The 24,621-nt window shown below is 48.8% G+C and overlaps 2 protein-coding genes across 3 annotated transcripts in view; both read right to left on the bottom strand.

Annotated features, from left to right (window-relative positions):
* Positions 1-313: 313 nt before the first annotated feature.
* On the bottom strand, positions 314-10,344 carry LOC308144160 (WD repeat-containing protein 20). 2 transcript variants are annotated; one of them, XM_080521238.1, is made up of 5 exons: positions 9,633-10,344; positions 6,941-7,123; positions 3,773-5,209; positions 2,531-2,550; positions 314-2,116 (listed from the first exon to the last, which is right to left on the bottom strand). In XM_080521238.1, exons 1-5 carry the CDS (start codon positions 10,068-10,070, stop codon positions 2,110-2,112), a joined length of 2,085 nt encoding a protein of 694 aa, XP_080377364.1. In that variant the 5' UTR covers positions 10,071-10,344; the 3' UTR covers positions 314-2,109. The 2 variants fall into 2 exon arrangements, with proteins under 2 accessions (XP_080377364.1, XP_080377363.1); XM_080521237.1 differs by lacking the exon at positions 2,531-2,550.
* Positions 10,345-12,196: 1,852 nt separating this feature from the next.
* Positions 12,197-24,621, bottom strand: part of map4k1 (mitogen-activated protein kinase kinase kinase kinase 1) — a 30,992-nt gene continuing 18,567 nt past the window's right edge. The window contains exons 16-29 of the mRNA XM_080521239.1: positions 23,471-23,597; positions 22,618-22,803; positions 21,782-21,823; positions 20,332-20,410; positions 20,167-20,243; positions 18,153-18,213; positions 17,416-17,518; positions 17,216-17,274; positions 16,921-17,006; positions 15,895-16,072; positions 15,598-15,666; positions 14,845-14,937; positions 13,640-13,764; positions 12,197-12,660 (exon numbers count right to left, since the gene is read on the bottom strand). Coding sequence (XP_080377365.1) covers positions 12,559-12,660; positions 13,640-13,764; positions 14,845-14,937; positions 15,598-15,666; positions 15,895-16,072; positions 16,921-17,006; positions 17,216-17,274; positions 17,416-17,518; positions 18,153-18,213; positions 20,167-20,243; positions 20,332-20,410; positions 21,782-21,823; positions 22,618-22,803; positions 23,471-23,597 — 1,387 coding nt within the window. The 3' untranslated portion in view covers positions 12,197-12,558. The remainder of the gene's footprint in view (positions 12,661-13,639; positions 13,765-14,844; positions 14,938-15,597; positions 15,667-15,894; positions 16,073-16,920; positions 17,007-17,215; positions 17,275-17,415; positions 17,519-18,152; positions 18,214-20,166; positions 20,244-20,331; positions 20,411-21,781; positions 21,824-22,617; positions 22,804-23,470; positions 23,598-24,621) is intronic.

The raw sequence follows: 24,621 nt of genomic DNA, 5'->3' as shown, positions 1-24,621 counted from the left end.
AATACGCGTGTGAACGCTTGCAGTGGTCTGGACCGAGATCAAAGTGAAAGATCAAAGCTTTTGATTGGGGGACTTGAAGGATTTTTAGGCCAGATAAAAGTTGAAAGATCTTAAAAAAGTTTAAAAGATGTTGGTTAGAACATGGCCACTATCTCCTGGAAAGTTTTGACTGATTAAGGATTGTCGGAGAAGATTTGGATCTCAAGAGTGTGAATGCCTTTAAATCCAAACGAGGCCAAGAGCAAAGATCCGGCGAGGAGTGGAGGAGGCGAGGATTCTTCCCATTGTAAGACAATAGAACGACGACAGGTGGTGATGTGGCGGCTCAGGATGGACCGTGGGTTTATTGTATGTGCAAATTCTTGCAAGAGGCAATTCAGGTGCAACAGGAATGAAGACACAGTTTACATGATGCTACACCGTCAGGGATCGTGTGTGTGTGTGTGTGTGTATGTGTGTGTGTGTGTGTGTGTATGTGTGTGTGTGGGGGGGGGGGGGGACTGCATTCAGGGACAAACCCGGAGAGAAACTCTTAATCACACGAAATAAAAACACGTCGACGTCTTCAAGTTTCCCCTAAAACAGCAGACATTCATTTTTTTTTTTTATAACTGCGCCGTGTCGCTTATGTACAATAGAAGGATCTTTATATATTAATATTCTTCATCTCTCCCGCTTCGTCTTCGCCTGCTTGCCGCCGAGTCGCCTTGCTCCCACGTTTGTCCTTGTATTTATAGAGTATTTCCACTATTTACAATATAAATTACTACACAGTCTTGTGACAAAATAAATAACTTAAATACATGAATGGCCGTGGCTCAACGCAGTGTCTGTTTGCATGGGGGGGGGGGGGGGTGATGACTGGGCCTGCGGGTGGATTCCTGCTGGGTAAGGGGGGAGGGGTGGGGGGAGGGGCGACGACGCAGTCTTTCTGCAGGGGAACCTGGAGGGGGGGAGGGGCGGGGGGGGCACTCCTCCTGGAAACCATGAAGAGCCTCCCTGAAATCAGTCACCTCCGTTTCCTGTTCAAATAAATGAGATCAACGAACCCAGAAAGTGTCAAACTTAAAAAAAAAAAAAATCTACATTTCCTATAAATGAGTGCAGTTCTTGGTCCGGCCACTGGGGGTGCTGCCGTGCAGCCAAAAGATGCAACGGCAGAAAGTCTTCAGAAAGTCTTTTCTACGCTGCTTCGCTTTTATTCTGAAGGTCCTTAGAGCGAGAAATGAAAGTAGTGTCAATCGGTGAGTTCAGTGGGGGGATAGAGCATCTTCCTCCCACATCACATCACATTACATTACATTACATTAGTGTGGAAGAAGATACATGTTATTGTAGAAAAGATATGAATTTCCTGCAGCTTTTTTATGCAAAAACTGTGAAATAATAAAGACGTCTGTGAAAAAGTTTAATATTAAGATGAGAGTGGGTTCTTCTTCTTCTTGAGTATTTATTTTTCTAATTTCTCTTTTCTTTCTAAACTGCACTTCCTCGCCTCCTGGTGGCGCTTCACCTCCACTCCTGCGTCTCTTCCTGGGAGGTTTTAGGACCCTGAACCGCCATTTTCTGGCTCCTCCGTCCTCAACGGGACGGCCGGGGGACGGGGGGGACACGTCCAGGAGCAAAACTGTGCTGGAGACGGCCACTAGGGGGCGACTGTGTTCACGGAGCAACAGGGTAAATACATAGACACCAGGAAGCTCTTCATGATTCGCAGGTTTCGAGGAAGTGTCACACCGTGGGGGGTAATACTGAGGGGGTAGTACTGAGGGGGTGGTACTGAGGGGGTGGTACTGAGGGGGTGGTACTGAGGGAGTAATACTGAGGGAGTAATACTGAGGGAGTAATACTGAGGGGGTAATACTGAGGGGGTAATACTGAGGGGGTGATACTGAGGGAGTAATACTGAGGGAGTAATACTGAGGGGGTAATACTGCAGCGGCGGGCGAGGTGCAGTCTCTGCTTGTTGGCCCCAGATTGAAGGTTTCTGAGGGGGAGGGTGGAGGGGAGGGTGGAGTTGTGGATGGAGGGGAGGGTGGAGAGGACGAGTGCAAAGCTTCTCCTCCAGCTATACCACCGTGCCGCTCGGAGAGTTCCCGTTCTGTGCTGTCAAGTTCTGGACGGGAGACAAGAGAGAAGACGAGAGGGTGAGACGGACGACGAGCTAAACACCCCACACCCCCTCCCCCTCCCCCACCCCCACCCCCGCCCTCCGAGGGGAGGGGGAGGGGGAGTAGTCACGTGAGTCGTTCACAACTGCAGCCGGTTCTACACAATCTACACGAAGCTAAAGGAAGAAGTTAAAAGGGACAAAAGACAAAGAGATGAAAGGAATGGAAAAGGAAAGAAAAACAGAAAAAAAAACACATTTAATTAATAGGAAAAAAATCAATGAAGAAGTAAAAGAGAAAAAGGAGGAAAAAAGGAAAAAAGGAAAAAACAAAAAAGAGAAAAAAGGGGGGAAAGAAAGGAAAAGAAAAAAAAGTAATCCAAAAAATCTCAAAGAAAAAGAGAACGAAATATACAAAACCTTTTTAAATCTGCAAAAATCTAAAAGGATAAAGGGAAAAAGTAAAAAAGGTGTTAGGAGGGAGACTATGAGGAGGGAGGAGGGACAATTAGGAGACAGGAGGGACAATTAGGAGACAGGAGGGACTGCTAGGAGACAGGAGGGACAATTAGGAGACAGGAGGGAGGCTATGAGGAGACAGGAGGGACTGTTAGGAGACAGGAGGGACTGTAAGGAGATAGGAGGGACTATAAGAAGACAGGAGGGACAATTAGGAGACAGGAGCGAGACTATGAGGAGACAGGAGGGACAGTTAGGAGACAGGAGGGACAGTTAGGAGACAGGAGGGACTATGAGGAGACAGGAGGGACTGCTAGGAGACAGGAGGGACAATTAGGAGACAGGAGGGAGGCTATGAGGAGACAGGAGGGACTGCTAGGAGACAGGAGGGACTATGAGGAGACAGGAGGGACTGTTAGGAGACAGGAGGGACTGTAAGGAGATAGGAGGGACTATAAGAAGACAGGAGGGACAATTAGGAGACAGGAGGGAGACTATGAGGAGACAGGAGGGACAGTTAGGAGACAGGAGGGACAGTTAGGAGACAGGAGGGACTGTTAGGAGACAGGAGGGACTATGAGGAGACAGGAGGGACTATGAGGAGACAGGAGGGACTGTTGGGAGACAGGAGGGACTATAAGGAGATAGGAGGGACTGTTGGGAGACAGGAGGGACTATAAGGAGATAGGAGGGACTATAAGAAGACAGGAGGGACAATTAGGAGACAGGAGGGACAGTTGGGAGACAGGAGGGACAGGAGGGACTGTTAGGAGACAGGAGAGACTGTTAGGAGACAGGAGGGACTATAAGAAGACAGGAGGGACTATGAGGAGACAGGAGGGACTGTTAGAAGACAGGAGGGACTGCTAGGAGATAGGAGGGACTACAAGAAGACAGGAGGGACTGTTAGGAGACAGGAGGGACAATTACGATTATTCGTTAAAAATTTAGCATCAAAGCAAAAAAGCATTTAAAATCTGACAGCCGTTATTCCAACACAATATTTTTCTGGAAAAAACATTTAAAATACTATAAATTACTCCAAGTTTTATCTGTTTTCGGAGTATTCTTCCCCCAATCGAAACCCTTCAGCGAACAGGAACCAATCCCCCCCCCCCCCACCCCCACCCCACCCCACCCCACCCCCGTTCCGAGGTTGCGCAACCGTTTCATTCCCCGACGACACAGCGCGCCCCGCCTTACCGCCTTGCCGGGCCTGGCCCAGGTGCAGATGAGGCCCTCCTGGCAGGCGGTGATGATGCAGTCGTCCATGAACACCAGCACCGTCAGCCTCTCGTGGGCGATCTTCTTGCAGACCAGCGGCTCCAGCAGCGGCACCTCGTGCATGCGCGGGCACAGCGTGGTTCCCAGCACCTTGGCGGCGTCCAGCCGGTTGCTCCTCGGCGCCACGTTGATCTTGTCGTTGCTCTTGCTGATGTTGCCCAGGCTGTGGTAGCGCTTGTGCTCCTTCTCCACCCCGCCGCCGCCGCCGGCCGACTTGTCCGACTTGCGCTCCTGCAGGGACAGCGTGGCGAAGCGGCCGATGCTGAACGGCGCGCTGTTGCCGGCGACGCCGCCCCCTCCCCCTCCCCCTCCTCCGCCTCCACCTCCGCCCTCAGAGGCGCCCTGGCCCTTGGAGGCGTTGGCCACGGCGGGGTGAGGCAGGGAGTTGGAGCGCGAAAGGGAGCGGGGGAGCGGCAAGGGGAGCGTCGGCGGGTTGGTGGCGCCGGTGGTGGTGGTTGTGGTGGTGGTGGTGGTGGTGTTGGGCGGGTGGTGGTGCCCCTCGACCCCACCGCCGCCACCCGACGTGCTGTTGATCCCCCCGCTGCCGGAATTGGACAGCGAGGGTCCGAAAGTGTTGGTGAAGGCGCGGGACAGCGGCAGGCGGGGGTACAGCACGTCGTCCGTCAGGTCCCACAGGCAGAACTGGGTGTCCTGTCCCACCGAGCCGAACCGGTAGGTGACCGCCGCGGAGCCGCCGCCCCTGGAGCTGTGCCGGGAGAGGCGCGACAGCGTGCTGCTGGTCCGGACCCGCCCGAAGTGCATGGAGTTGTTCGGCGCCCCCTGGTGGAGGTCCTCCTCGCTCCCGCTCAGCTCCATGGGCTCCTCGTCCTCCAGCGACGTGGTGAACGGGTCGAACGCCACCACGTTGACCCAGGACTTGTGGCCGTGGCCCCTCGCCACCACGCGGCTCTCCGCGAACGACCAGACGGTGACCAGGTCGTCCTCGCCGCCCGTGGCCAGGTACTTCCCGTCGGGGCTCCACGACACGCACAGCAGCCCCCCGAAGTAGCTCTTCATCACGCCCTGCAGCTCCATGGAGTCAAAGTGGAAGACGCGCAGGCAGCCGTCCTGGCCCACGCACGCCACGTGCACGCCGTCCGGGGAGAAGGCGAACTCGTTGAGGCCGCCCTCGCCCACCGCCCACCGCAGCAGCGGGTTGCGCGGCGTCTTGGTCTTGCAGGCGTAGACGGCGAAGCCCTCGCCCTGCCGCAGCAGGGAGTACTGCGGCGCGGCGGTGCCGCACGGGTGGTCCACGTTGTAGAGGTAGAGGTGGCCGCTGGCGTGGGACGCCAGGAACAGGTTCTCCGACTTGGGAAGCCACTTTAGACACGTCACCTTGGATTTGTCTATCAACCTCTGGAAGACGGGGGGAGGGGTGAGGGAGGGGGGGGCAGCAGGGAAAAGAAAGACGAGATCAGAAGATCGGAGACTGAAATGTGACGACAACAAGGGGGTGGGGCAAATTCTGCCAGGGGCGAAGAAACGCAAAGTGGACGATCGGCAGTTTGGACGAAACTCGTCTCCGTTCCGTCGTTAATCCCAGAGAAGAGAATCTCGTCACACAGAACGACAATCAAAAGAAGACGGTGAAAGAAGAGAGACGACGCCACAGAGAGCGTCTCTAAACGGAAAAGTCAAGGCGTGTTACCGCGAGCTAACCCAGCCCGCGATAACCGTCGGAGTAGTATCGGTATGGGTTGATATTCAGACTCGGGGATCGGGATCGGAAGTGAAGAAACCCGGATCGGTGCTTCCCTATTGATTAGGATTCATGATTTAATAGTTGCGCTTCACATAGAGCCTCGAACTGAACCTCGAACCAACCGATTCCCGAGGCTTCAATGCTACCGGAACGAGTCACACGCTACCGTCGGAAGGCGACAACCGAACAGGAACCCACGGTAGCGTCAGGGTCTGAGCTGCTGCCGGGCTGAACGGCAGGACGGCCCGCGAGGAAGAGGAGGGTGGAGGAAGGCGGGAAGAGAAAAAACAAAACACTTGACAGGATCGACGAACCAACGTGGAAGTTCGTTCGGCGATGAGCGTCTGTAGCTAAGTAAATATGGTACATTGAATTTATTTTTTTTTTTTTATTTGTGAACGTTCTCAAAACGACATTGTATTTTCTGCCTTATGAATTGATATAAGAGACTGCCCCAGTAGTATTTTGGTTTATTGGTTGTGTATAAAGTTAATTAAATAGTTCCTCTTACTTGCTGTAGTGGGGGGGACATGAATTGGTGACGCACGCAACACACGCACAGAACCGAGCAGCTCCTGAATTGGTAAGACGTGCTGAACTTCCTTTATTTCCAATTAATTGATGAAAAAGCCACTGAATTCTTTTAAAAACCTCATGAAGTTGTAGCAGCCATGTTGTGTGATGTGTATGAGGACCACATTATTGATTTTAAGGGTCAAAAAGGGGGTTTTAATCAACTTTAGAGTTTCCCCCTCCCTAATCTGTATATTGTCTTCTGCAGGCAGAGCGAGCTTGCCGTGTGCTAATTGTGCCCTCTGTACTGACTGACAGGTGTGTTAGAATGTTCTTATGTTCAGTTTTATTTGTAAGCACGTTGAAAGCAGGACTGTACTGTACTAAATTCAATTTTATTGATCTGTGTTTAATTTTATTCCTTCATACGACCCTTTTGTTTGACAGTTTTCTTTCATTTTTGTACTTGCGTTTCGTATTCATAGTTGACTTTTATATCTGTTTTTATTCAAAATGTCTATGTATCGTTTGTCGAATGAGATTTTTATTTTGTCTGGAGCACCGAGCAGCTCCTGAATCGGGAGAGAGAGCTTGGTGTTGTGTGGCGACGCTAATCGTGCCCTCTGTGCTGACTGACAGGTCCTGACCCTGTGTGGCCTCGTCTCCCTGGGAGCTTCACCCAGTCTCAACTCTGCTACACGTCGACTCACGGAGCCGAGGAGACGTCCGACACAACATCCCACCGTTCCACGAAACAATCGTCCACCCCCCCCCCCCCCCCCCCCGGCCCGAAGTACACAATAGAACTTTTCGTAAAACGTTGGAAAAGAGTTTCCAGTCGATTCACGGACAAGCCAAGGAGAAGGCCGTACCTCCTCGTTGAAGAGTTTGCTGGTCTCCTTCTTGATGGGGTCGAGGTACTGGACCTGTCCGGCCGAGAAGCCCACGATCAGGGCCACGCTCTCCGCCGTGGCCGAGTACTGGTTGAAGTCGTGGCACGTGGGCTGCGTCCCCTTGTAGATCCTCTTGTCTATGGGCTTGCTGAGGTCCACCGCCTGCAGACGAGCGGCGAGGGGAGAGAAAACCCGTCACACGCGAACCTTTCCCAGCAGATTCAAGTAAACAGTAGGAACCGTCAGACTCCTCCTCAGTCTGAGGCCCAGAGAGGAAGGTCACGCCTGGTCTCCCAGGGTTCGAGGTACTCTACGGATACTGGATTACACCGCAGTACTCTATTTCAAGGCGTACGCTGCGACAGCCTGCCGGCGGAGGACGAGGCGGCTGCAGTGGCTCAGGAGAGGCTCGTCCTCTGGCAAGGAACCGACTGCAGCTACAGTCAAAAGGCAGAGGAGTAACTTCACTAGCTACTGTCGATAAAATGTAACTAAGTTACTTGGAGAAGTAACGTAGGTGATCTCTGACCCCCTCGGGGTGTCCTCAATGTGCATGGACCTGTATTGTTGTAGCGTTAGCGTTAGCATTAGCTGGGCTGTGGGTCAGTTTGATGACCGATTCACTGGTTAAACTCACTTGAAGCTCCAGCGGCTACATTTGAGGAAGATGCTCTATAATCTGGATTAGAGGAGGAAGATGCTCTATAATCTGGATTAGAGGAGGAAGGTGCTCTATAATCTGGATTAGATGCTCTATAATCTGGTGTTAGAGGAATATGCTCTATAATCTGGATTAGAGGGGGAAGATGCTCTATAATCTGGATTAGATGCTCTATAATCTGGTGTTAGAGGAGGACGATGCTCTATAATCTGACGTTAGAGGAGGAAGATGCTCTATAATCTGGATTAGAGGAGGAAGATGCTCTATAATCTGGATTAGATGAGGAAGGTGCTCTATAATCTGGATTAGATGCTCTATAATCTGGTGTTAGGGGAATATGCTCTATAATCTGGATTAGAGGGGGGAGATGCTCTATAATCTGGATTAGATGCTCTATAATCTGGTGTTAGAGGAGGAAGATGCTCTATAATCTGACGTTAGAGGAGGAAGATGCTCTATAATCTGGTGTTAGAGGGGGACGATGCTCTATAATCTGCTGTTAGAGGAAGAAGATGCTCTATGATCTGGATTAGAGGAGGACGATGCTCTATAATCTGGATTAGAGGAGGAAGATGCTCTATCATCTGGATTAGAGGAGGAAGATGCTCTATAATCTGGTGTTAGAGGAGGGAGATGCTCTATACTCTGCTGTTAGAGGAGGAAGATGCTCTATAATCTGACGTTGGAGGAGGAAGATGCTCTATAATCTGGTGTTAGAGGCGGAAGGTGCTCTATAATCTGGTGTTAGAGGGGGAATATGCTCTATGATCTGGATTAGAGGAGGACGATGCTCTATAATCTGGATTAGAGGAGGGGGATGCTCTATCATCTGGATTAGAGGAGGAAGATGCTCTATAATCTGATGTTAGAGGAGGAAGATGCTCTATGATCTGGATTAGAGGAGGAAGATGCTCTATAATCTGATGTTAGAGGAGGATGATGCTCTATGATCTGGATTAGAGGAGGACGATGCTCTATCATCTGGATTAGAGGAGGAAGATGCTCTATCATCTGGATTAGAGGAGGAAGATGCTCTATAATCTGATGTTAGAGGAGGAAGATGCTCTATGATCTGGATTAGAGGAGGAAGATGCTCTATAATCTGATGTTAGAGGAGGAAGATGCTCTATCATCTGGATTAGAGGAGGAAGATGCTCTATAATCTGATGTTAGAGGAGGAAGATGCTCTATCATCTGGATTAGAGGTGGAAGATGCTCTATAATAATATTAGCAATTCTTGTCTTTTATTTTTTAATAAAAATCTGCCATTGTGACTCCTGGAGGCTTCCTGAGCTTGTTTTCTGGTGTTGTTTGTTGTTTTCTGGTGTTGTTTATTGTTTTCTGGTGTTGTTTATTGTTTTCTGGTGTTGTTTATTGTTTTCTGGTGTTGTTTATTGTTTTCTGTGTTGTTTATGATGTTTGAGGAGGAGGAAGAGGAAGAGGAGGAAGAGGAGGAGGAAGAGGAAGAGGAGGACGAGGAGGAAGAAGAAGAGGAGGAGTAGGAGGAAGAGGAGGAGAGGAGGAGGAAGAGGAGGAAGAAGAGGAGGAGGGAGTAGGAGGAAGAGGAGGAAGAGGAAGAGGAGTAGGGGGAAGAGGAGGAGAAGGAAGAGGAGGAGGAGGAAGACGTGGAGGAGGAGGAAGAGGAGGAGGAGGAGAAGGCGGAAGAAGAGGAAGAGGAGGAGGAGGAAGACGAGGGGGAAGAGGAGGAGGAGGAGGAGGAAGACGAGGGGGAAGAGGAGGAGGAGGGGGAAGAGGAGGAGGAGGAAGAGGAAGAGGAGGAGGAGGAGGACGAGGAGGAAGAAGAGGAGGAGGAGAAGGAGGAGGAGGCTCCACCCGGGAGGGACTAGCAGGGTGTGACGATGCTCCTGGTTCCTCCACCTGGTCCACCGGGGCCCTGGTACCACCGCAGCTCCGGTCTACGTTGTGTAACGCGCGGCAGAAACGAGCGACCCGACCGTACCCGACCCGACCCTACCCTACCCTACCCGGTACGGCCCCCTCCCCCTCACCTTCTTGATGTTGGTGTAGGTGTAGAAGTACAGCTCCCGGCCGATGTTGAAGCACACCCGCTCCGACTCCTCGCCCGGGTCCTCCGGCTGCAGCTTCACCATGGACACGCGCACCGGCGGCAGGAAGCCCGCCGGGGACGAGCTGGCCGCGGCGGTGGACGACGACGACGCGGCGGCCGCGGCTGCTGCCGCTGCTGCGGCGGCGGCAGCGGCGGCGGCGGCGGCCGCCCCGGGCCCCTGCAGCAGCCCGACCCCTCCGCCGGGTATCGCCCCGGCCCCGGGCCCGGCGCCCAGCGTGGCTCCGGCGGCCGGCCCCCGCGGCAGGCCGCCCCGCTGCTGCGAGTCGGAGAGGGTGAGCAGCTTGTAGAAGCCCTCGCGGGTCCGGAACTGGGACTTGATCTCGTTGAGGTCCTTCAGGGCGCCGCCGTCTCCGGCCATCTTTAGCGGGGCGAGCCGCACAGGAAGCGCGGGAGTCTGACCTGGAAACGATCCGCGGAGGGACAGACAGACGGAGGGACAGACGGAGGGACAGACAGACTGAGGGACAGACGGAGTCCTACAGGAGGCGACGCGACGAGCCGCCGAGCAGCGCCGCCGAGACCTGCCGCACGAACCCGCCCGCAGCCGGCGCGAGCATCCTCCCCGGCCCGCTGCTGCCTCCCGTCATCCGCCGAACTGCCGCTGCGTGCGGGACGTGTGACGGCACGTGTACGTGTACGTCGACGTCTGCTGCTGCTGCTGCTGCTGCTGCTAATGGGCCGGCACTGCGCACTCACGTCAGGGGTAGAGAGAGGACATCCGGCCGGTCAACACCCCCCCCCCCCCCCCCTCTAAGCCCCCCATCCAACACCCATCGAATCCCCCCAATAAAAATACAAAAAAAGAATTCTCAAAAAAAAGAAGAAAAATACATTTTAAAAAATGAAATAAAATTTAAAAACAAATATTTTTTTAATGTATTTATATATATTTAGATATTTATTTATTTAATATATGTTTTTTATGTATTTTTATTTATATATATATATTTATGTATTTATATATATACTTATGTATATATATACTTATGTATTTATATATATTATGTGTATATATATATTTATGTATTTATATATATATATATATTTATGTGTATATATATTTAAATAAAAAAATTTTTTATATATATATATATACATATAGTTAAATAAAAAATATATGATGTATAAATCCATATATAGACCTTTTAGTAATAATGTAAGTTAGATTTGATGAGAACATATTGAGAGAAAAAAATCAGTAATACTTATAAACATACATAAAGGAAGAAGGAAAACATATCTGATGCGATATTCAATACTCATAATTTATGAGTTTTCAAGTATTGAAAATATATTTTTATGTATGTAAATATCTACCATATACTTATTTAGATTTAATAAAGGTTCTTTGTGTTTCCATGTGGATTTATTTTTTGCACTGTATCTTTATCTGTATTTATGTACTTGTATTTCTTTATATATTACATTACATTACATTGCAAATATCTAACCCTCAATGTTGTCACTCTTCGCTTGTGGCTTTTAATTTGCTAGGATTCAGTAAACAAGTTCTAAACAAAAAGTCTCTTTGTGTTTGTTTTTCTTTCATCTTGATTTAAAATTTAACTTCAGTTTTAATCTGAAGGTGATTTTTACTACGTCTATTGAAGAATGACCCAATCTATCTATCATATATCTATCAATCTATCATCTATCTATCTATCATATATCTATCTATCATCTATCTATCAATCTATCATCTATCTATCTATCTATCATCTATCTATCTATCATATATCTATCTATCAATCTATCATCTATCTATCTATCATCTATCTATCTATCTATCTATCTATCATATATCTATCTATCTATCTATCATATATCTATCATCTATCTATCTATCATCTATCTATCTATCTATCTATCTATCTATCATCTATCTATCTATCTATCTATCTATCTATCATCTATCTATCTATCTATCTATCATCTATCTATCTATCTATCTATCTATCTATCTATCTATCTATCTATCTATCTATCTATCTATCTATCATCTATCTATCTATCTATCTATCTATCATCTATCTATCTATCTATCTATCTATCTATCTATCTATCTATCTATCATATATCTATCTATCTATCTATCATCTATCTATCTATCATCTATCTATCTATCTATCATCTATCTATATATCTATCTATCATCTATCTATCATCTATCTATCATCTATCTATCTATCATCTATCTATCTATCATCTATCTATCATCTATCTATCTATCTATCTATCTATCATCTATCTATCTATCTATCTATCTATCTATCTATCTATCATCTATCTATCTATCTATCTATCATCTATCTATCTATCTATCTATCTATCTATCTATCTATCATCTATCTATCTATCTATCTATCTATCTATCTATCTATCTATCATCTATCTATCTATCTATCATCTATCTATCTATCTATCTATCATCTATCTATCTATCTATGTATCTATGATCAACACAGTTATACATAGTTTACACACTTTTTATTACACTGTAACAGCAGTGACAACGTGTATCTCTGATCCAACGGGCACACACACACACACACACACACACACACACACACACACACACACACACACACACACACACACACCCTCCTCCTTAGTGTTGGAGGAGGACTTCCCGTCTCGCCTCCTCCACCCGGACGCCACCACCCGACTCCAACATAAATAAGGTGGAGCTTCGTGGGATCAAGAGTCACAAACACGTCTTCCTTCCACCAAAACACTCAAACACTGCTGCTCCTCCTCCTCGCCGACGGAGGGGGGCGGAGCCATGGCCATCCACGGACGGAGGGGGCGGAGCCATGGCCGTCCACGTGTCTCCTCGCCGGAGATGGTCAGGGCAGCAGGACGTACTTCTCGGCGATCTCCAGGACGTACAGGTTGGACATCCCAGAGTTGTCCTCGCAGAGACGCTTCTCCAGGACCACCAGTCTCCTAGAGGGACGAGTCCCGCTGTCAGACCGGCAGGAGGTCCAGGCGATGAGGTCACAGGTCCCCCGCCTGTGACCTCATCGCCTCGTCACGTCTCGTCATTACACCATCTAATGACTTGCTCATAAAGCATTAGTTACTTTGATAGTTGCTCTGAGTTCAAAGGAAATAATCACTACGGGATTACTTTGATGTTCTTCCTCCTTGTGTTAATGATGGTCACATAGACGTATGATGGTAGAGAGCTAATCTGGTGTTAGAGGGGGAAGATGGTCTATAATCTGAAATAGAGGAGGAAGATGCTCTATAATCCGGTGTTAGAGGAGGAAGATGCTCTATAATCCGGTGTTAGAGGAGGAAGATGCTCGATAATCTGGATTAGAGGAAGATGCTCTATAATCTGGATTAGAGGAGGAAGATGCTCTATAATCTGGATTAGAGGAGGACGATCTCTATAATCTGGTGTTAGAGGAGGAAGATGCTCTATAATCTGGATTAGAGGAGGAAGATGCTCTATAATCTGGTGTTAGAGGAGGAAGATTCTCTACAATCTGGATTAACGGAGGAAGATGCTCTATAATCTGGTGTTAGAGGAGGAAGATGCTCTATAATCTGGTGTTAGAGGAGGAAGATTCTCTATAATCTGGATTAGAGGAGGAAGATGCTCTATAATCTGGAATAGAGGAGATGCTCTATAATCTGGATTAGAGGAGGATGCTGCTCTATAATCTGGATTAGAGGAGGAATATGCTCTATAATCTGGATTAGAGTAGGAAGATGCTCTGTAATCTGGATTAGAGGAGATGCTCTATAATCTGGTGTTAGCGGAGAAGATGCTCTATAATCTGGATTAGAGGAGGAAGATGCTCTGTAATCTGGATTAGAGTAGGAAGATGCTCTGTAATCTGGATTAGAGGAGATGCTCTATAATCTGGATTAGAGGAGGAAGATGCTCTATAACCTGGTGCCAGGAGAACCAACCCTGTCAGACGCCAGCAGCTTGTACGTCTTCTTGTGGTCTGTCTCCTCCTCCAGCACCTCCTTGAAGCACCTCCCTCTCCTCTGCCAGCCGTGACGCCACACCGCCAACAGGGTGTCCTCGAAGTACACTGAGTGGACACAGGGGGGCAGCACTGAGCTCTGAGTCTCACAGACACAGCAGATTCTGAATGCAGCTCCTAGGATATATTCTTCTAATGGAGGAGGAGCAGGTTTCTGGACTAATGAGACCAGGAGGAGGAGGAGGTGAAGATGGAGGAGTAGGAGATGGAGGAGCAGGAGGAGGAGGAGGTGAAGATGGAGGAGGAGGAGATGGAGGAGCAGGAGGAGGAGGAGAAGATGGAGGAGGAGGAGGAGCAGGAGGAGGAGATGGAGGAGCAGGAGGAGGAGGAGCAGGAGAAGATGGAGGAGGAGGAGCAGGAGGAGGAGCAGGAGGAGGAGGAGAAGATGGAGGAGGAGGAGGAGGAGGAGGAGGAGGTGAAGATGGAGGAGGAGGAGATGGAGGAGCAGGAGGAGGAGGAGGAGGTGAAGATGGAGGAGGAGGAGATGGAGGAGCAGGAGGAGGAGGAGAAGATGGAGGAGGAGGAGAAGATGGAGGAGGAGGAGATGGAGGAGGAGGTGAAGATGGAGGAGGAGGAGGAGGAGGAGGTGAAGATGGAGGAGGAGGAGATGGAGGAGCAGCAGCAGGAGGAGGAGGAGAAGATGGAGGAGGAGGAGCAGGAGGAGGAGCAGGAGGAGGAGGAGAAGATGGAGGAGCAGCAGGAGGAGGAGGAGAGATGGAGGAGGAGGAGGAGGAGGAGGAGGTGAAGATGGAGGAGGAGGAGATGGAGGAGGAGGAGGAGGTGAAGATGGAGGAGGAGGAGATGGAGGAGCAGCAGCAGGAGGAGGAGGAGAAGATGGAGGAGGAGGAGCAGGGAGGAGGAGCAGGAGGAGGAGGAGAAGATGGAGGAGGAGGAGATGGAGGAGCAGCAGGAGGAGGAGGAGAAGATGGAGGAGGAGGAGGAGGAGGTGGAGGAAGATGGAGGAGGAGGAGATGGAGGAGCAGGAGGAGGAGGAGAAGATGGAGGAGGATGAGAAGATGGAGGAGGAGGAGATGGAGGAGCAGCAGGAGGAGGAGGAGGAGGAGATGGAGGAGGAGGAGGAGGAGGAGAAAATGGAGGAGGAGGAGATGGAGGTTCTCAGGTTCTCACCTACAGAGTCCACGTCGTGAGGGAAGGAGGTTTGATACAGAACCGACTTGCTGCTCCTCGGTTCTCCGTCCAGACCCACGATGTGAACCGACTCTGAGGAGCACAGAGGTTCTGGGTCACGGCACCGAATGTGGGAACACACCTAGAACCCCTACAGTCCCCACAGTCCCCCCATAGTCCCCTACCATCCCCTACACTCCCTCCACAGTCCTCTACAGTCCCCCACAGTCCCCTACAGTCCCCCCACTGTCTCCCACAGTACCCCCATAGTCCCCCACAGTCCCCCACAGTCCCCTGCAGTCCCTCACAGTCCCCCAGAGTCCCCTACAGTACCCCCATAGTCCTCTACAGTCCCCCACAGTCCCCTACAGTCCCCCCCACTGTCTCCCACAGTACCCCCCATAGTCCCCCACAGTCTCCCACAGTCCCCTGCAGTCCCTCACAGTCCCCCCAGAGTCCCCTACAGTACCCCCCATAGTCCCCTACAGTCCCCACATTTCCCCCACAGTCCCCTACAGTCCCCTACTGTCCCCCACAGTCCCCCCCATAGTCCCCCCATAGTCCCCCCACAGTCCCCTACAGTCCCCCACAGTCCCCTACAGTCCCCCATAGTCCCCTACAGTCCCCCCATAGTCCCTTACCATCCCCTACAGTCCCCCCACAGTCCCCTACAGTCCCCCACAGTCCCCTACCGTCCCCTAAGTCCCCTACAGTCCCCCCACAGTCAGGTTATAAAAAAAGCAGAGTACTTACTGTCTGAGAGGACGAGCAGTGAGCTGCTGTCCAGCTGGTTCACCTGGACTATGTCAGGACAAGGTTTCTCTGGGGACACACACACACACACACACACACACACACACACACACACACACACACACACACACACACACACACACACGCACACACACACACACACACACTGAGCCTGCGGCCATGTGTTACCAGGAGGCGCCTGCAGGGGGCAGCAGGCGACCCTCCGGCTCTTATTGCTTCACTCTAAAGTCACGACGCAGACGTTGTTCCCGCGTGGCGCCAGGTGCCATTGTTTACCCAGGCCGGAGCTGCTGAACCAGGAGGTGTTGGAGTTGAGGTTGACGTAGTCCAGGTGGAGCGGCCGGTCGGGGGCGGAGCCCCGAGTCACGCCGATGCACACCAGGGGGTATTCCTGCTGGGGCACCACCACCATCTCGAACACCCGCAGGGGGCTGGGCAGCGGGAAGTCAAAGTGCTGCGGGGGAGGGGGAGGGGGAGGGGGGAGGGGGGGGGGGGGGGACAGGAAGTGAGCGACAACTCGCTTAGAACAAATTACCAATTAAAATACGAGAATCTGTAACGTCCAATAAAGACGTGTCACTTCTTCCTCACAGTTTTCAACATGTTTGTTTTTATTTATTCTGCTCGTTTCTCTTGTTTGTTTGTTTTTTTGCAAATTTCGTAACATATAATATAATATAACATAACATAACATAACATAACATAACATAACATAACATAACAGAACAGAACAGAACAGAACAGAACAGAACAGAACAGAACAGAACAGAACAGAACAGAACAGAACAGAATAGAATAGAATAGAATAGAATAGAATAGAATTGAATAGAATTGAATTGAATTGAATTGAATTGAATTGAATTGAATTAAATTAAATTTAATTTAATTAAATACAGAACAAATGTATTTAAACCCCTGACTCAAAGGGAGCAGAAATAAGAATAAACTTAAATACTCACACACAAAGATCTGGCTTAAGATTATTTATTATTTGCTTTAATGTATTTCTTTCATTCCTTTTAAAGCTTTAATGTATTTATTTTCATGAAAATATTTTTTATTTCTTGGTAAAGCTTTTCTGCATTTCTTTAATGAATTTGCTTTTATCTAAACTAATCATCTTCCATTAAACATTAAAATCAAACATTCAATAAGAAACACAAAGCAACGATAAAGTCAGATAAAACGTCTTCGTGTGATAAAGCCCAGACCACCTGCTGGGACCCCCCAGGGACCCCCCCCCCCCCCCCCCAGGAACCCCCAGGACAGCAGGAGTGGTAGTGGCCCCAGAGAGGAACCCACCTTGATGAGCATGAACTTCTGCAGAGGTTCGTACCACTGCAGCAGAACCACCGTCGACTCCAGGGCGCAGCACAGGAACGCAGAACCTGCCGCCAAGCAGACACTGCAGTCAGTCACTGCAGCAGAACCCCCCCCCCCCCCCCCCACCTCCCATCCTGACCCGACCACAAGCTCCAGTAGAACCCTCCCCCCCCCCACCTCACACCCTGAGCTGGCTACAAGGTCCAGCCCCCCCCCCCCCCCCCCCCCCCAGCCCACAGTGAGAGTCATGGTGTTATGGAACATTTGGTCTCACCAACAGAACAGGTCTTGCAGCCTTTGGTATCTGGTATTTTACTCGTCACGGCGAATTTTCTGGAAGCAGCAGAGAAGATTTAGTTTCATCCTGAAGTGAGACCAGGAGGAGGGACCAGGAGAGACCAGGAGGGACCAGGAGGGTCCAGGAGAGACCAGGACCAGGAGGGACCAGGAGGGACCAGAAGGGTCGGGGCTTACCGAGGCAAGAGTTTGTGAGTCGGCAGGGGAACCATCCGCTGGTCCTTGCGGGCCTGTTCGTACAACTCTTTCAGGAGGTGGGAGTGAAGCTGCGAGGATTTACCTGAGGACACACAGTCAGGACAGGCGGTTCTAGAGTCAGTCCAGGGTCTGGAATCAAGGTTCTACAATCAGTCAGAGTTCTAGAATCAGTCCAGGGTCTAGAATCAAGGTTCTACAATCAGTCACGGTTCTACAATCAGTCAAGAGTTCTAGAGTCAGTCAGAGTTCTAGAATCAGTCAAGGTCCTCAAATCAAACTTCTAGAATTAGTCAAGAGTTCTAGAATCAGTCAAGGTCCTCGAATCAAACTTCTAGAATCAGTCAAGAGTTCTAGAGTCAGTCCAGGGCCTAGAATCAGTCAAGGTCTGAGAATCAAAGTTCTAGAATCAGTGAAAGGCCAGGAATCAGTCATTGGATCAGTCAAGGTTCTTAGCTGACCACGATTGAAGTTCTAGAATCAGTCAGACTTCTAGAATCAGTCAAGGTCCTAGAATGGAAGTTCTAGAATCAGTCAGACTTCTAGAATCAGTGAAAGACCAGGAATCAGTCTGTTTTGGAGACGGAGGCAGTGAGAAAATAAAAACCCGTCTGCAGCATATCGAGAGTAGAGACGGTCTCTATTGTCATCTGTTGTTATTGTTATCATACTGTTGTTGTTATTATTGTTGTCCTCCATTGCACTGCTTGTTGTCTTACCTGAGACGGACATGAGGACGTTGTTGATGGTGTAGACCCAGGTACACTTCCCAGGGTACAGCTGCAGGAGACAGAGGACACTGGTTCAGTCTCTACGTCCAGCCTGAGACACTTTGAGACTGACACTCTCATCCTTACATCCCTACACAGAGCCTTACATCCCTACACAGAGCCTTACATCCCTACATATATCCTCACATCCCTACACAGAGCCTTACATCCCTACACAGAGCCTTACATCCCTACATATATCCTCACATCCCTACACAGAGCCTTACATCCCTACACTTACATCCCTACATAGATCCTCACATCCCTACACAGATCCTTACATCCCTACACTTACATCCCTACATAGATCCTCACATCCCTACACAGATCCATACATCCCTACACTTACATCCCTACATAGATCCTCACATCCCTACACAGAGCCTTACATCCCTGCACAGACCCTTACATCCCTACATAGATCCTCACATCCCTACACAGATCCTTACATCCCTGCACAGACCCTTACATCCCTACACAGATCCTTACATCCCTGCACAGACCCTTACATCCCTACACAGATCCTTACATCCCTACACAGAGCCTTACATCCCTACACAGATCCTTACATCCCTACACTTACATCCCTACATAAATCCTCACATCCCTACACAGATCCTTACATACCTACAGAGATCCTTACATCCCTACACTTACATCCCTACACAGACCCTTACATCCCTACACAGACCCTTTCATCCCTACACAGACCCTAACCTCCCTACACAGAGCCTTACATCCCTACAGATGACGAGGCGTCAGACCCCCCAGTGTTCTTCTTCTTCTGCGGGGTGACGACTTTGTCCTGCTGGAGTCACGACTTATTTAGTAAGGAGTCAAACTTCCCTACGTTCCGAAGGCGCAAGTCTCCGATAAAAACGACCTCCGGTTGTTTAACACCCATATTGTCCATTAGAGCGTCTGCATGTGTGTCAAAGTGGCATTTCTTATAATGCCAAACGTGTCATATTTCAGACGTACGGTGGCCGGCAAGTTCAAAACAGCGAGGCGCCTCCGGCGCCGCCATCTTGGATGGGTCTCCCTCTGGAGCGCAACATGAAGCTCCAGGCTAGAACAGGTGTAGCTCGCTGGCTAGTCCTCGTAGCAACACGAGTAATACCTCGTTTTAAAGCTGAGGAGAAGCTCTATTCTGTAGAGGAACACTTTCTCCATGAGGTCGTTCAGTTTTTCATCCCTCCACATGAGCAGTGTGATATTTTTTAGTGGAAAAAAATATTAAAGTATGTGATAACTAAACTTTTTTTTTTCTTATCATTTTTATAGACAACTATGGAAGTAAAACTGTGCCATCAGATTCTGAATCCGAATTTCTAACTCCAAATTTTTTTTTACCATCAAAATCAGACTTTGAATTTTAAAAGCTGTCGAATTTCAAGTACGTATCTATTTTTGCTTCTGATTTTTTTCCCAACATTTAAAAATAAAAATTCAATGTGTGCAAAAATTCAGCTGTCTAAAAATTCAACCGCAAAAACAAGTCTGATTTTGATGGTAAAAAAAATTCAGAGTTAGAAATTCAAATTCAGAATCTGATGGCACAGTTTTACTTCCATAGGACAACCTTTATTAAAATTGATTAAAGCACCAGAAGTTAAAGTTTGAAAAATAAGAGTAATTTTCACTGAAGGTCAAAATTAAATCTCTACTTTAATGAGTTTACAGTCAATATGAACAGCTTGGACACTAGAGGGCGCTGTGTCATAAAAAGACTGTGGTTTTTGTCCAGAAAGACATTTCAATAGTTGATTTATCAACTTTAAAAAGTTTCCTACACAGAAACACTGACGGGACGTTGCTGCAGCACCGACGCAGTGTTTATATATCGTCAGTCGGTGTTCTCTGTGTGTGTGTGTGTGTGTGTGTGTGTGTGTGTGTGTGTGTGTGTGTGTGTGTGTGTGTGTGTGTGTGTGTGTGTGTGTGTGTGCATCTCGGTGTCGTATACCAGCTCCATCGTGGCCTCGGCGCCGTTGAGGTTGAGGGTGTAGATGCCCTCCTCCGCCCCCAGGATCAGGTGCTGGTCTGAGGGAAGAGGAAGAGGATCACACACACACACACACACACACACACACACACACACACACACACACACACACACACACACACACACCTTTGGAGGCCTGGTTGTCCCACACGGTGGAGCAGTTGAGCCGGAGGGGGCAGCCGTGGAAGATCTTCTTGAAGTAGATCTGGAGGCGCAGAGGGGCAGGCGACAGTGTTTGAATGCCGCCGTTGCCGTTGAGCAAGGCAAGAGGAAAGCATGAGCCACAGTTTACACCAGGGGCGTCAAACTGGTTTCAGTTGAGGGGCCACATCCACCTGATCTGACCTCTGGAGGCCCAACAAGTCAAACTTAACATATTAAACTGCAGATCTGGACAAATTTCAAAGTCTTTCCTTTCTTTGATCCTTTTGATCTGCAAGAATTTTACAGTCTATTCTGAAATAGACATATTAAAGTTAATCAGATATTATTACATTTGCAAAAAAAAACAAACCCCTCAGTCACCTGTATCTGGATATCGTATTTTTATTCAGGATTAAAACCATTTGTCATCATCTGGAATTGTTTTGAGTTTACGTGTCTCAAGTATCACTTCACATAAGTTGGACTCATTGTTTTATTGTGAAAGGCATTGCGTCATGTGACCTCCACAGACGCATTAATAAATTCTGACCAAGGGCGGTTTTGAACGTCATTTTTGCCAATTTAGTGTTTTTAGATCAGCCTCTGTTAGTTGTCATATTTATACTTTAAAAAAAAAAAAAATGGCGGCCAGATTAGATCCTCTGGCGGGTCGGTTCTGGTCCCCGGGCCACGTGTTGGACACCCCCGGTTTACACTCAACACAGCAAAAAAAAAAAAACACGTGACCTCTGACTCCCAAGTTACAGTGACGAGCAAAGTTTAGCAAGTGGATGAACTTTAATAATTAATCACTAATAACTCGAATTACAACGCGACTAAAGTGTCGACATGTGAACCAACGACTGATTCAGTCATGAAGGAAAATCAGTGGGAAGATTTATGATGTAAACCACGACGTTCTGAGTAAAGTGGACACGAAGTCACATTGTGTCCAAATCAGAACAAATAAGAACTAATTAATACATTAATTAATTACAGTCATTAATTAATTAACGGTTTATTTCAGTTACGGTTTCCGTGCAAAAGTTGAATTTTGTGCATTTAGTTTCTAAATTCATTTTAGTTTATTTTTCTTTTCTTTTCTTTTTTTTAACAATATCTGTGGATGAAATGTGTCCCATAATGTTTCCCACGACAACAGTGAGACAAGAGAAAAAAACAACAACAAACAAACAAAAAAAACCCCAGAAAAAACAAAAACAGCAAAATAACCAATAAGCAAAACAGACGCTCCTCCAAAAAAAACCAATAAAAAGAAACAAACAAAAAAGCAACAAAAAAAACCCAGAAAAATCCAAAACTGGACCCCTCCCCCCAAAAAACAAACACAACAAAACCCCACAACAACAACACAAAGGAGGAAGATGAAAAGAGAAGCGGTGCTTTGATCTCAATGGAGAAAGAAACTCACTGGGGGTTTTTTCATGACGGGGCTGAAGCTCCCTCCTGGGACCTGGAAGTGCAAGAGGAAGAGTCACGAGGACCAATCACTGTGAGGGTGGGGAAGAGCCATTAGAGTGAGGAAGAGCCGTGAGGGTGAGGAAGAGCTGTGAGAGTGAGGAAGAGCTGCAAGGGTGAGGAAGAGCCGTGAGGATGAGGAAGAGTCGTGAGAGTGAGGAAGAGTCGTGAGAGTGCGGAAGCGTCGTGAAGGTGAGGAAGTGCCGTGAGAGTGAGGAAGAGCTGTAAGGGTGAGGAAAAGCTGTGAGAGTGAGGAAGAGCTGTAAGGGTGAGGAAGGGCTGTGAGGGTGAGGAAGGGCCGTGAGGGTGAGGAAGAGCCGTGAGGTGAGGAAGAGTTGTGAGAGTGAGGAAGAGCCACGAGGTGAGGAAGAGTTGTGAGAGTGAGGAAGAGCCGCGAGGTGAGGAAGAGCTGTGAGAGTGAGGAAGTGCTGCGAGGGTGAGGAAGAGCCGTGAGGGTGAGGAAGAGCCGTGAGAGTGAGGAAGAGCTGTAAGGGTGAGGAAGGGCCGTGAGGGTGAGGAAGAGTTGTGAGACTGAGGAAGGGCCGTGAGAGTGAGGAAGAGCTGTCGGAGTGAGGAAGAGCCACGAGGTGAGGAAGAGCTGTGAGAGTGAGGAAGAGCCACGAGGTGAGGAAGAGCTGTGAGAGTGAGGAAGAGCCGTGAGGTGAGGAAGAGTTGTGAGAGTGAGGAAGTGTCGTGAGGTGAGGAAGAGCCATCAGAGTGAGGAAGAGTCCTGGTCCAGAAGGTGAGTATTTCCTGTCAGGCAGTGAGCAGGGCACCAACCCTCCTCACCTTGCAGGGCGTAGGGCGTCTGCGGATCCCTTTAGGAGGAAGTTCAGGGGGACGGAGCTCCGCTGGACTGTTGTTCCAGGGGACAGTTAGAGATGCAGCGCCTGGATCACACACACACACACACACACACACACACACACACACACACACACACACACACACACACACACACACACACACACACACACACACACACACACACACACACACACACACGCGCACACACACACACACACACACACACACACACACGCGCACACACACAAATGAAATATAGACAAACCGAAGACTGAAAACTGAAGACAGATGAGGATAATGATGAGAATGAAGATGAGGATGAGGATGCGGATGAGGAGGAGGAGGAGGAGGAGGAGGAGGATGGGGATGAAGATGAGGATGAGAATAAGGATGAGGATAAGGATGAGGATGATGATAATGATGAGGATGAAGATGAGGATAAGGATGAGGATGAAGATGAGAATGAAGATGGGGATAAGGATGAGGATGAGGATGAGGATGAAGATGAGAATGAAGATGAGGATAAGGATGAGGATGAAGATGAGAATGAAGATGAGGATAAGAATGAAGATGAGGATGAGGATGATGATGATAATGAAGATGAGGATGAGGATGCGGATAATGATGAGGATAATGATGAGGATGAGGAGGAGGACGAGGATGGGGATGAAGATGAGGATGAAGATGAAGATGAGGATGAGGATGAGGATGAGAAAGAGGATGAGGATGAAGATGAGGATGGGGAGGAGGATGAGGAGGAGGATGAAGATGAGGCTGAGGAGGAGAAGGAGGAGGAGGAGGATGAAGATGAGGATGAGGATGAGGAGGAGCTCACATGGGACACGCGAGGCTTGTTGCTGGGCTGCAGATCGGACCTTGTGTCCCGCTGGACGTCCTCATGAGGGGTGATGGGACGAGCAGGGACCCCGGGTCCCGGACCAGGGTCTCTGGACTGCTGCGTCCTTTGGGCTGAGACAGGAGGTAGAGACAGGAGAGGACATTATATCTGTCTCTGAACTGTCTCACTGCAGGACATTATGTCTCTGTACTGTCTCACTGCAGGACATTATGTCTCTGAGCTGTCTCACTGGAGGACATTATGTCTGAACTGTCTCGCTGGAGGACATGATGTCTGTGAACTGTCTCGCTAGAGGACACTATGTCTATAAATTGTCTCACTGGAGGCCATTGTGTCTCTGGACTGTCTCACTAGAGGACATTATGTCTCTGAACTGTCTCACTGGAGGACATTATGTCTCTGAACTGCCTCACTTCAGGACACTATGTCTCTGAAGTGTCTCACTGGAGGACATTGTGTCTCTGAACTGTCTCACTGCAGGACATTATGTCTCTGAGCTGTCTCACTGCAGGACATTATGTCTCTGTACTGTCTCACTGGAGGACATTATGTCTCTGAACTGTCTCACTGCAGGACATTATGTCTCTGAGCTGTCTCACTGGAGGACATTATGTCTGAACTGTCTCGCTGGAGGACATGATGTCTGTGAACTGTCTCGCTAGAGGACACTATGTCTATAAATTGTCTCACTGGAGGCCATTGTGTCTCTGGACTGTCTCACTAGAGGACATTATGTCTCTGAACTGCCTCACTTCAGGACACTATGTCTCTGAAGTGTCTCACTGCAGGACATTATGTCTCTGAGCTGTCTCGCTGGAGGACAGTATGTCTCTGAAGTGTCTCACTGGAGGACATTGTGTCTCTCTAAACTGTCTAACTGCAGGACATTATGCCTCTGAGCTGTCTCGCTGGAGGACATTATGTCTGAATTGTCTCACTGGAGGACATTGTGTCTCTGGACTGTCTCACTAGAGGACATTATGTCTCTGAACTGTCTCACTAGAGGACACTATGTCTCTGAACTGTCTCACTGCAGGACATAATGTCTCTGAACTGTCGCACTGGAGGACACTGTGTCTCTGAACTGTCTCACTGCAGGACATTATGTCTCAGGACTTTCTTTCCTC

The sequence above is a fragment of the Blennius ocellaris genome (genome assembly GCF_963422515.1).
Source record: "Blennius ocellaris genome assembly, contig: SCAFFOLD_63, whole genome shotgun sequence".
NCBI classification, from domain to species: Eukaryota; Metazoa; Chordata; class Actinopteri; order Blenniiformes; family Blenniidae; genus Blennius; species Blennius ocellaris.
Note: the sequence above shows the minus strand (reverse complement) of the source record. Positions and strands in the feature narration are given on the sequence as shown.

Bases quoted from the DNA above. Each gene is read 5' to 3' on its own strand.
- LOC308144160 (XM_080521237.1), bottom strand. From the start codon at position 10,070: ATGGCCGGAGACGGCGGCGCCCTGAAGGACCTCAACGAGATCAAGTCC. The intron at 7,124-9,632 runs GTGAGGGGGAGG...GCTCGTCTGCAG, and splicing joins CCTACACCAACATCAAGAAG to GCGGTGGACCTCAGCAAGCC. The intron at 2,117-3,772 runs GTAAGGCGGGGC...TCTCCCGTCCAG, and splicing joins GGGCCAGGCCCGGCAAGGCG to AACTTGACAGCACAGAACGG.